This window comes from Impatiens glandulifera, chromosome 6 (assembly GCF_907164915.1).
Source record: "Impatiens glandulifera chromosome 6, dImpGla2.1, whole genome shotgun sequence".
Taxonomy (NCBI): Eukaryota; Viridiplantae; Streptophyta; class Magnoliopsida; order Ericales; family Balsaminaceae; genus Impatiens; species Impatiens glandulifera.
This window is the reverse complement of record NC_061867.1, coordinates 46399308-46411570: the sequence shown is the minus strand read 5'-3', so window position 1 is coordinate 46411570 and position 12263 is coordinate 46399308. Positions and strand designations below refer to the sequence as shown.

General features: G+C 31.6%; 2 protein-coding genes across 4 annotated transcripts; one reads left to right on the top strand and one right to left on the bottom strand.

Annotated features, from left to right (window-relative positions):
• The first annotated feature begins 1490 nt into the window (after window positions 1-1490).
• On the top strand, window positions 1491-4896 carry LOC124941974 (signal recognition particle 19 kDa protein). Of its 3 annotated transcripts, none has more exons than XM_047482366.1 (4): window positions 1491-1649; window positions 2702-2880; window positions 3036-3135; window positions 4517-4896. In XM_047482366.1, exons 2-4 carry the CDS (start codon window positions 2704-2706, stop codon window positions 4648-4650), a joined length of 411 nt encoding a protein of 136 aa, XP_047338322.1. In that variant the 5' UTR covers window positions 1491-1649; window positions 2702-2703; the 3' UTR covers window positions 4651-4896. The 3 variants fall into 3 exon arrangements, with proteins under 3 accessions (XP_047338322.1, XP_047338323.1, XP_047338324.1); XM_047482367.1 differs by having other exon boundaries at window positions 1499-1649; window positions 2699-2880; XM_047482368.1 differs by having other exon boundaries at window positions 1503-1596.
• A 1067-nt stretch (window positions 4897-5963) lies between these two features.
• LOC124943695 (protein ZINC INDUCED FACILITATOR-LIKE 1-like) lies at window positions 5964-12020 on the bottom strand. Its single transcript, XM_047484171.1, has 17 exons — window positions 11844-12020; window positions 11433-11473; window positions 10996-11056; window positions 10801-10903; window positions 10628-10730; window positions 10501-10554; window positions 10358-10420; window positions 9124-9173; window positions 8963-9038; window positions 8663-8875; window positions 8136-8223; window positions 7175-7260; window positions 6981-7088; window positions 6840-6884; window positions 6684-6772; window positions 6299-6342; window positions 5964-6058 (listed from the first exon to the last, which is right to left on the bottom strand). Exons 1-17 carry the CDS (start codon window positions 11992-11994, stop codon window positions 5964-5966), a joined length of 1470 nt encoding a protein of 489 aa, XP_047340127.1. The 5' UTR covers window positions 11995-12020.
• Window positions 12021-12263: the final 243 nt, after the last annotated feature.

Below are 12263 nucleotides of genomic sequence, written 5' to 3'. Positions count from 1 at the left end.
CTAAGGCATCAACATTACTCCGCTAGTTTGTATCCTCTTGATCTTTTGAATATGGACATGAACCATCAATAAAGTCTATCTTAGTTTTCGCTTGAAAAGCAAGTCGAATAATTAGACTCCATCCGAATTAATTTTGTTCTTCTAGTGAGAATGTTTGTGGTAATGTTTAGGCTTGGATGATCTATTGGATGTATAAAAGAAGAGGTTCATTATTGTATTTCATTTTCGTAGTTGTTTGATTAGGGTTCTAGTTTGGATTCTTGATGTTATGGTTAGGGATATGAGTCATAGTTGGTGTACGACTTGGATTCAAAACTCAATTTGGCTCTAAAACCATCGACATGCGAGTAATATATGATTCTACTGGAATTTCAAAAAGTTGAGGTACAGAAGTTACTTTGATATCCGAAGATCCAGAAGCCGTGTCTTATTTTGATAAGATCAATAGATCCGCCTTTTTCTTTGCCTAAATTTGCTATAATAATATGAACAAATCAATCAGAGATCAATTTGATAAAATCTGTGGAAGGAGATTTAAAAGTGAAGAAAGATGACATAAAAATTGAGAAAAATAAAAATAACTCAATTAAATTTTTTTGATTATTCACTCATTATTTACATTGTCCCAATTACAAAAATAAGTTTTAAATTATTATCTCTAGTCTAAATAAGTCTTTAACTTATAATCAACATAATTTTAAAATAAAATCTAATCAATTTACTAATTAATATCAAAATTAAATAATGCGGTTAATTGACTTTCTTAATAATTATTAACCTTCTTAATAATTATTCGACAGTTAATTAACTCCCAAACAAATTCATTTAATTCATAACTGGTTGAAAATGTTTAAAAATAAAATAACTTATTATTTTATTTCTTTAAATATTTCAAAGGCTAATGAAGTTTTTAATTATGTTTTTTTTTATTATTCAAGTAACCATTTTATTACTAAAATTCACTCATTGTTGATTTAAATGAATCACCTCTAACTATTCAAGTTATTAGTTAATCAACTATGGTGCATTAAATGTATTGTTTAAAATTTATTTTTATAAAAAAAAAAGTAATTTTTTAAATTAATTTTGGGAGGCTGAAGTATGTTATATATTGAGACATTTTAAGTCTTTAAAAATGTTGTTTGAAATTTATAAATTTCTCATTTTAAAGATTTATTATTTTTTCTATTTAATTATCACATTTGAAAAGTATTCTTTGTAGAAATTAAAATAAAAAAATGGGAGTGATGTTATTTGTATTTTGTAAAAAAAAAAAAAGGTTTAATTAGATTAAATAATGTAAAACATAATGTTTTGATAAATTTTAAGTGATGCTATAGAAACTTTTGTTGATAAATATTTTTATTTTCTTCTTAATCCTTAAGTAAAATAAAAAGTGATATAAATATTAAATCAATAAAGTAAACATTTTTATTTATTTATTTAAAACTATTGACCATAAAAATAACAATTTATTGTTATCCTAGGTTTTATCTCAAGCAGCATTTTTCTCTCAAATACTCGCCGGCGTTCGGAGCTGCACGAGAGCTAGGCCTTACGCCGATCAATCTGGGTACCTTTGAAATCGAACTCACGGTACGGTAGGAAGATCTGTATTCATCTCAAATCTCTACATTCCGTTGATTCAGGTGATTATAGACTGATTCATCCCTTTCCAGTTGTGACCCAACATTCTTTTGTTTGAATTAGTGAAGATCTAATTAGATGTTGTATGATGATAATGGGTAGTTCCTACTTTTTACTGTAATCTTGACCCAGTTATCTTTTCATGTGAATTCTTCTTTTTGTGGTATCAATCTGAGACATATGAATCGATATATGTGCAATTGCTTTATATCTAGTTTGATAAACCATATTTTCCAATCCATGCTATTTCACACTTCAGATCGTTGTTGAAAAGTTTCTTCTGTAATTCATTATATAGTAGCATTGAATTCTCTGATCTGGCTAGTTTTTGCTTAATTAGATCAAAATCTACTACTACCCAGAGGTAAATTGTTGATGAAATTCCAAAGAAAACAATCATTGTTGTATATCTTCCTTGATTAGATAAATTCTTTGAGTTTTCTGTTTATTTGTAGGTATTTTCCTTTCTTAGTGGAGGTTTGTTGTTGAATGGTTCCTGTATTTTTACATGTATGCTGTTTGCACTTTACAAGGGGAATGTACTGTAAATTGGAATATCAAAGCTTGAAGCTTGTCATCTTTCAATACATGATTTTAGCTTCTGATGTGAATGATCAAGGAGGTCTATAATAGCTCTGACAAGGGAAAGAGAGGAGGCTGAGTGAAATCGAGAGAACCTCAATTAGAGTTGTGAGAATGAGCAAATAAGTAGTGTGTATTATGTGCATGAGATGTTGAAAATATGAATTGAACTTCTCTTCTAAAACGGATTTGTTCTCTTTTTATTTTCATGGGATTCTTCCATTATTATTCCTCTTCTTAATTGAAATTCTTGTCTCAAGGAATTTAATTCCTCGTCATAATCTTAATTGATCCAGTATTCATCAGAATGGATGTGAACCATGTGACTGATTTTATGATTTATTTTTTAAAAGGAGTAAACTGCTCGGAATTATTGATTATTCATTCATGCAATTTGTGTACATTATAACTGTTAATGCAACTATTTCATCTCATTGATTTCTTATCTGTCATCCTGTAATTACCCTTGTAGATATGGATGGAGAAATCCCAAATATAAAGAAGTGGGTGATATTGTATCCAGTTTACATAAATTCAAAGAAAAAGATTTCAGAGGGGAGGCGCATTAGTGCAACCAAAGCCTGTGAAAATCCCACATGCTCTGAGATTGGAGATTGCTTGAACCATCTTAAAATACCCTTTGTTATTGAGGTCAGTTCACTCACTCTAAAGTACAACATTCTTACCTACAGAACTTCTGAGGAATGTAATGCAAACAAAGCAATGCCATTAATCACAATGAATGGACTTATTTACAAAGCTCCAAATTATCTTCTTTAATTTTTGGGTTTGGCCTTGTTCTGCAGATTGACAAGGCATATCCTCGTGATTTCATGCAAAGAGGAAGAGTGAGAGTGTCTCTGAAAAAGGAGGATGGCACATTGTCTAATCCAGCTATTGGTTCAAGTAAGGACATGCATGAATTTGCTCCATTTACAAATGAAAAAAAGAAGTATTAAAAAAATGTTTCTTTCATTCAAACCATTTATAAATAAGTGCTTTAAAAAATTCTTATAAGTATATAGAAATTCACCCCACCACCAGGGTAACTCAAGTGACCAATAATCTTACCTAAGAAAATGTCTCGGGTTCGATTCTGACTAATAACACTGATTTGAATGGGGTTCATGCTAGCCGCCCCGAGGGCATAAACCCAGGTCACAGAAGGAAAAAATGTAGAAATAATTAGATATGTACGAATTAATAGGGAAAAAGGGATCCATAATATCTGCTTCTCGTCCCTAGTCTATGTCAATGCATCTTTAGAAGCTATGGACTTGTGTAGAAATTTAGAAACTGCTTCAGTTAAAATTATAGCATTATTTGAAACCTAGAACATGAAATTAATTAATTTAGTCATCTCTCCATCACTTCACATTGGCATTTGATTTATGAGTTTATTTGAAGTTGGCTGCATCCTAAGAAGGCTTTTATGGATTGAGGTCACTAGAAGCTGGTGACTTTCTTGCTAACTTGGAGATTTAAACTATGAATTAGGAATGACTTGTGTAGTGCAATGTTGCTCATGTTTTTATCAATTGAAGAAAACAAATTATTATTATTTTGTTTGCAGTAACAATTGAAGTAACAATTGAAGAGATCATTCATTATCTAAAGTTGTGGTGACATTCAGTCAAGAACAAAAAAAAAGAATTGACACGTTCTTCTCCTAACATTAGTCTATTTGAAAACTCTTATTTTGTCTCAATCACAATCTCATTTCACGCCAAACTTACAATTGGAAACCGTTGGTGTTGGTTTTTCAAAAGCTTCAACCGTTGGTTGGCAGATGAACATTGGTTCGGTTTAATCAGTTCTAAGATCAGTCGGTTTATCGGTTTTAACATTCAATAACATACATAGTTTACAATATGCCCTTTTTTTTCTCTTTGATTTGCCTTGATTTTACTGCCTTTGTCACCTTTATGTTGATTTTTTCTTATTTAACAAAATTTAACTTATTTCAAAAGTTGATGCAGTTTATATATTGCTAGGCTAATGCCCCATTTAAAAACACTTATTGTTTATATATATATATGAATCTAATTTTATGAATCTATCTTTGACTAATTTTAGTTTTCAAACATTTCTGTCTGAAACGGATCCATAAGCCAAATGGGGCGTGTGACCATTTAGGAAAACAGAAAATTTGTTGTGGCCCATCATTCACACGAGCTAATAACTCATTTGTGATGGTTTCATTGATATACCTATTTGTGTAGATGTAAAAGTGATTTTGTAACTCAATGTCTGATTAATGATAAGATTTATTGACAATAACTTTCAGGAAAAGAGATGATGATCCATGTGGCAGATTTGGTGCGTAGACACCCAGGGAGGACTAAGAAACAGGAGCCATCAGCATCAACCTCAAGCGCAGCACCTTCCAAATCTGGGAAAGGTGGAAAGAAGAAGAGATAGTCTTGTCCAGTAGTTAATTGGTCATAGCAATCACCGAATCTTCTAAAGGATAATTTGAAAAAAAGACTGATTTTGAAAAATGATCGTTATGGGAACCTTTAACTTGTTTTATTTTCGATACCTTTTGTCTTTGTGAATTTATGGTGAGTTTTGACTGGCTTGTTCTCTTTGTTTCAGAAACCTAGTTTTTGTAGTTGCTTAATATTGTTATATTATTTATGCAGAAAAGGAGTACTTTTAACATTATTTTTTGTCTTGAGTCTTGACAAAGTTTGTGTCTGTCTATTTTGATTAACTTGTATTACCTGTTTTTGTATACTATCTGTTAATTTGGTAGCAATATGAGTAACAATTTAGTTTTTTTTTTTTTAAGAAATTGTTGAAATATGATCAAGATCTTAATTGTGTTACTCAACATAAGCACATTTGAAATATTTAATTAAATTTTTGTAGCAATGTGAAAGTGTTTGATATGTTACAAAAAATAATAAAATTGTGGTGTTTCTTATATCTCATTAAAATAATTATTCAAGTAATATTATTCATCATTGAACTGAAAAAAATATTGCATTTTAATGTTCTGAATATAAGAACATGTGGTTGTTAATGGGTCATTTATTCTTAGCCGGTGGTGAGTCTCTTTGATACCAATTATGATCGATTTGTAAAAGGAGAACGGTAGAAATGTCGAGAAATACGTTTGGTTTGAAAATCGTGTTGGAGTGTGACTTGCCTATATTAAAATGCAGACGCTACCCAGAAATAATTGAAATAGAAGTGTTGGGGGTGTCTTAAGAGCATTATAGTTATTTGGCAGTTATTTTGCTCTTATCCAGAAATAATTGAAATAGAAGTGTTGGGGTGTCTTAAGATTGCATTATAGTTATTTGGCGGTTATTTTGCTCTTATCGACAGTTAGTAACCACGGTAACCATTGGTTGCTAACCAATAATAACCATTAATAACTTCTATTAAAGTTATTACAACGAATTATAATAATATTCAAAAGTTACGGATAAAATGAGACTAAAATTAAGTTATTGAAAATTGTAAATGTTTATTTCAGTAAGTTTTCATTATGCATGTGCTATACAAACTTATAATTTTCAACATGAGATACATATAAGGATATTATTAGAAGAAGCAAAATAAGACAACAAAATCACATTTTTAGTGCATTATACTAATAATTATCATTCAACAATACAAACTTTTATCAGACAAGAAAACAGAAAACCTTGAACTTCCAAAAAATTCAAAACTTGACAAAAGAGATGCACAAAAGGAGATCTACAATTCAATGCGATCATCATTTATCTTCGGTCATTGGTGACTAAAAACGGTCTGAACGTTAAAATCAGTCCAAACAACACAATCATATTCAGCACAAAGAAAACCATCTGATCCCCTAACATCACAAGAATTGTCAAGCAACAAATATGTTAAATTCAGGTCTTTATCAATTTACCCCCAAAATATTCTTCAATAAATGTACATAATACTTCTTTTTTTTCTATTGAGTCAATTTTTAAAACATAATTTACTTGATTATGTAACTTACTAATGGAATTCATTTTAACCCAATAAGGTAGCAAAAGTCATTCTCACTAAAGACATAACATAACAGCCCAAGAAGTGAATTACTAACCTGGTAGAAAAGCAGCATCCTGACGCTTTTGTGCCCAAGAAAATCTGGAAGTATAAACATATAAATCCAAATTAGTTTAATCCACACAAAAATTATTCCTAAAACACATATCAGTCAAGTCCCCAAATAAGTCATACAAAACTATTAGTTATACATAAATTGTTAATAAATTTGGAAAACGACAAGATAATTTTTCTTTGGAATTATTTGGACAAGATATATGATCATTTTAGCGCTTACACCATGGATATAGAAAAGTAAGGCATTTATGTTGTCTTTAAACACAGTTTTCTATTTGTCTTGAACATGTCTTATATACTTTGATAGAAAATAAATAAAAGTACATTGCAAAAACAGATTTAGTGAAATGAACTTTGATACTTACAGTATTCCTGCCCCGGCTGGACCTGCAGCTTTAAAAATTGACATTAGTGTCATTGAAATGCCATTTGCAGCTCCTCTTTGGTTTTGTGCCTGTCACGTTACTACGAATAAATAATATGATAATATAGAATAAAGAGTAAACAAGATAGAAATATACCACAGCATTGTTCTGCATTATGAACATGCTAGTTATAATGGCCACCTGATTGGAATAACAAATCCAAACACAACATAAGTTGAGATATGTGATAACAGTTTTCAGTATCTAAGTCACTCTAGGATATGAATGAGAACTTACAGAGAAAAAAAACTTTAAAAGAGATGCACAGTTTAACAACACCGAAAGCATCATTCCAGAGAGGTAGGTAAAATATGGGTAAACTTGCAACAAGGGAATGGTTAAGACCTACGATCATGGGAAAATTTTCCTTTTAGACACACATTTGAGTATGTATTTATGTTCACAAATTATTGAAAAGTATAATCACTTACTCCAAAAATTTGTGCTATCTTGATAGGACCCAACTTCCTTCCCAGATATGGAAAGATAGAGAGTTGAAAAACTAGAAGACCAAATCCTTAAAAAAAATTATTCAATCATCAAAACAGCTACTTAAACATATGTTCAACAATGCATTAGAATTGTTTGGCCTAGAAAGGGAATCAAGCATGCAAATGTTCCTATTAATAATGTCTTGCTCAAGCATGCAAATGTTCTGTCTATAATAATACTTTCATTTTTGTTCAAGCCGGTTTGTTCCAGTTTCACTAGATGACTCATGACAGCTAACCCGCTTGTATGAGCCCGCCATCGAATCTAGTAATATATTTAGTTACGAGATTTTGTGTGCCCCATTAGATGCCATGATGAAAACCTTCAACATCATTTGTATTATCTCAAAGGTTATTTGCAGGAATATGATATAAAGTGTCTTATGGTCTCAAGACTCCTAAGTAGTGGATAAGAGATGAAGAACATGGGAATAATTTGTACACAAGTATTCTTAGATATTCTTTTGTTACTGTTGTGTAAGAGATTTGGCTTGAAAAAACATGATAACTTGTATGAAACATGATAACTTTTGAATTTATTACAAGTTCTTTGTTTTTGACTGTTTAGAGGTGCAGTGCCCTAACCAATCAAAGTTGAATAGTATGGTATACTTGTTAACCCACTAGTGAAGCAAATGCAATGGAAATAGTAGTTTATAAGGAGAACTGGCCATGAATTAGATAATACATTAAATCAATTGGAGAAATCATTGAATATAGTTGAAAAAATGAACTTGGGGTTTCAAATAAAGGTTTAAAATCTTGATAACTTCTCATGACTTTGAATGACATTGAAACAAACAGGTACAAATCTAGTCCAACATTGCCTATTCTTAATTTTTTTGGGATTAAAAATGTCATTTATTAGGACAATATATATATATATATAGTGATATAATACCTGAGATAGAAAGAACTACCCCGACATCTTCCGTTGAATAGCTCAAGCCCCCAAACTTCCTCGGGCTTTCTGCCCACAGAGAGAAGATCTACCCTCAAAAAGAAAAGTCACTATAAGAATCATTGTTTTTTTCCACATTAAGGCATTTGGAAATGAAAATGAGCAAGACCAGAAAAGTGACAAACAATGCATCAATAGATTATTAGAAATTATAAATCATTAGCATTGTTAAGTTACTAGGCCTATCATGAATAGAGAAGTCAACCTCTGAATTATGGAAATGCTAGACATTTCGACAAGGCTAGAAGGCTCTCAAATGTGTTGATTCAACTTAGAGTGTAGTAACAGAGTCTGAGCAACACATTTTGTTAGGCTAATTTGACAAACTAAATCTATGATGAAATCTATGACGTATATTTTTGTTTTTGAAAATGAAAACTAAACATGTTCAGCGTCTCATTCAAATTCTATAAATTATTTTCATTATTAAAAAAAACGTTTTTTCCTTTTTGCAAAAGAAAGGCAACCTCTGTGTATGCCATATCATGAAGAGAGAAGACACAATAGACAATGATTGAAGACATTAAGGGCCAATTCCTGAATAGGTTTTCAGATACAGGTTCTTCGGTCTCTTCAATGTCTTCTTTATCGAGTAGTAAAAGTGAGGATGGCATAGCTTCAAGTATTTCAAATGAATCATGAAGACTTTTACCACTTGTATTGTGATTGTGCAATGTTTCCTGCAAAATACAACTTGTAAGTAAAGAGCAAGGGTACAATTCACAATAATGTCAAACTTACAGAAACTGGATCATATTGTGACATACCGGTATCCAAAATACCAGAATAGTAACTATAAATGCAAAGACAGATATGCAAAGGCAGGGCAAAAAGTATGGAAACCTGCATCATAAAGCAATGCACTTTAGTATCATGAACCATCAGTACCACTTGTAACATAAGGGTTGTCATTGAATTGAACATTTACCTCCCAAACAAAGAATCATCAGAGATGATAGTTGGATACTTCTTAGCAGGCTAGAAGAAAAGTTTGACAAATGGACAAACAAATTAGCTCTTCAACCAAGAAAAAAAAGGCAGTATGAAGTACAAGCGATCCCGCTGGACCCCACTCTCGAGTAAATTAGAGATCCACCATTATTGGGTCGGGTTTGACCCGGGTCATATTCGGAACCAACAGTTTCAAGACCCATCAATTTCGGGTCAAAAGTAGTAAGGGTTTAATTTCATTTTCTTGCTTGATAAGCAGAACCAGTATTTAGTTTTTTGCTAAAATGCATATTTAAAAGTAATTTTTGTAAGCCCATGTCCTATTTTGTCTGGTTTGACCCGGGTATAACGGGTCCTGTTAGAAAGGTATAAGAAACAAATCTATGCACCTTTTATGTTTTAAATTTATTTTGGTTATGCTCAGGTCCTACTTGGATAGGGATGGACCCAGGTCCTAAACAAGTTGTGTGAAAAGTAGTTTTTTTTGGTTTGTCACATCAGATAAGCCAAAACTCCAGATTGGGTCTCGTCTTTGGAGACCTTCGGGTCAGACCATCGAAAACCCGAGCCATTGCCATTCTTACAAGAGTAGCTTGAGATATCAAACAAGTGAATAATAGTCAAGAAAATATAATCATGTTTGGCTTACTATTAATCAAGAATGTTATTATTCAAAGTGGAATTTGGAACAAAGTGCTAATTCACTCCAAAATGAGTTACTATGAAAGGAATGGGGTATCAATGCTTCTGAAACGATGCCTGGCTAATTGATTCTGATGAATGAAGATTCAAGAAATAGTGCTAACTTTAGAAGAAATAGTTTCATTTGCAAGTGTTCAAAAACATTTGTTCTTATCCTTTTTCTATAAAGAAAAAAAAAATCAAACTTAATGGTCTTTTTATTCTAATTCAATGTAACACCCTAACCTATTTGTCAATGTTCTAAATAATGCATTTTCAATTGCTTATATAAAATAGGTCAAGTCCCATGTTCCTCAGCATCCAAAAAGAATGAAAAAATTTGCTTAATTTCAAGGAAACCATAAAAGTGAATAACAATTCCATCTTCGATTCTCCCTAAGAACGCTCTGAATGGAATGGGGTTCATGCTAGATTTATCCCGATTAACAACTCTTAGTTTCAAAAAATTAAATAAAAATTTTCATCCTATATCACCTTATCTACCAAAAATGAAGACCAAGAAGTACTACCTGAGCAAAAAATCCCCCCACTGCTGGTCCAATGATTAATCCAATTCCCCATGCAGTTGAAACCTGCCATTGGATCCTTCATCTTCAAGCTTGGACAGCCAAAATAAATCAACAAATAAATACATAAATCTGAAAAATCTTACAGTTGAGACTCCCAAAGCTTGATATTCTTCAGTGAAAATTTCAATTGCATATGCCTGCTCATGGTAACATGATTTTAAAACATCAATTAAGAAAGATGTTTTTTATTTACTATTTACTACTTACTACCTTTATAGGTCCAAGTAAACCATTTAAGCTACCAAGTAGAAATCTTGTAATGACAGCCATCCAAAAGTTTACACTAAGACCAAATAGAGTGTTGAAAATAACCCTGCAATAACAAAATAAATATCTCAAACTGAAAATAAATAGACACTAAACAGGACATTATGAGTACTAACACTGCAATAGTGCCTATGATTATGACTGGTTTTCGTCCATATCGATCAGCTATTATTCCCCAAAAGACTGATGTGAGAGCTCTCCCAAGCATAAATGAAGAACCTTAAAAGATCGTAATATTATAGACTGTTATATTTGAACCAATTTGTCATTATCAACCACAAATGCAATTTATAAGGATAGAATGTTGTTACCTAAATAACCCGCATAAAAACCAATGTCTTCTTCTTTTTCTGCAATATTGAAGTCCCTTATCTACAATATGATACACTAGTTAGAGACTACAATAATAAAGAGGTGCATGAGCAATTTATTCTTCTTTCTGTATATGAATCTGAATCTAGATATAAAAAGAAAAAGTAATATTTCAAATGAGGCCAACAATGAAAAATAATTGGGTCAGCTTGAAATAAGTGAAAAGGCATTCACAAACAGTAACAACATTCATAACCATAAACATGTATAGGCCTACTTAGAAACACTTTCTGTTTCTGTTTCTGGATTTGGAAAACCAACCAATAAATCATACATCAGAAGGACCTATTGCAATTTGATTATGAATCTAGAAAGACTCTCATACAGACCAAAATCACTACAAATAAATTAAAGTAATGCTGAAAAAGAAACTCACCATGAAGTAAAGAAATGGGAAAAGAGATGATATAGGAAGAGCTGAAAACAGAAAAAAGAAAATCAACCCATTAGTGTACATCACAAATTAATATCAGTTTCAATCTTGTTTTGACACTGATCCAGGACAAAATAATAAACTATTAACTAATAATGCTTCTTAATAATACTCATTAATCTCAACACTAATCATGGGTTCGAGCCGATCAGATTCTGCGCCTTGTTAAATGGTTAAGTGTATTCGCGGGCTACATACTTAATAATAAACTATTAACTAATCATCATGTTTCTTAATAATACTCATTAGTCTCAACCCTTTTTCCTTAAGAATCAGATTGACCTTTTCTAGCAATACCCTACTGTCATTACTCATTACCCCCTTTAAATAATAGCTTTCTTAATAGAATCAAACCTGTGCATAGAACCACCATCCATATAGTAAATAGACTTTTAAAAGGAATTCCCCTTTGCATCTCTTTTTCCAGTTCAACTTTACAGCCAGGACAATTCTCATGGTATTCATTTCTCCTCCTTAAAAATGGCAATTTCGGTTCCTCCTCCATCCTATACTCCAAATGCAGCAGAGGGAAGTATAAGTTTCAGCTTCTGGCAGAAAAATAAACTTGAAATGAGAGTTAATGGAGAAAATACACAAAGGGTTCTTTAAGAAAGAAAAAGAAAAAAAAAAGAAACCAGATTTGTTGCTACTAGAAGTGAAGCTGTTCAGATTTACTGCATTAAGAGAAACTGTATGGGTGTCTGGAATGAATGACTAGATAAAGAAAAGAATGAAAAAGACGTGAGGAAGATTAACATGATTCTCTCGTCACAC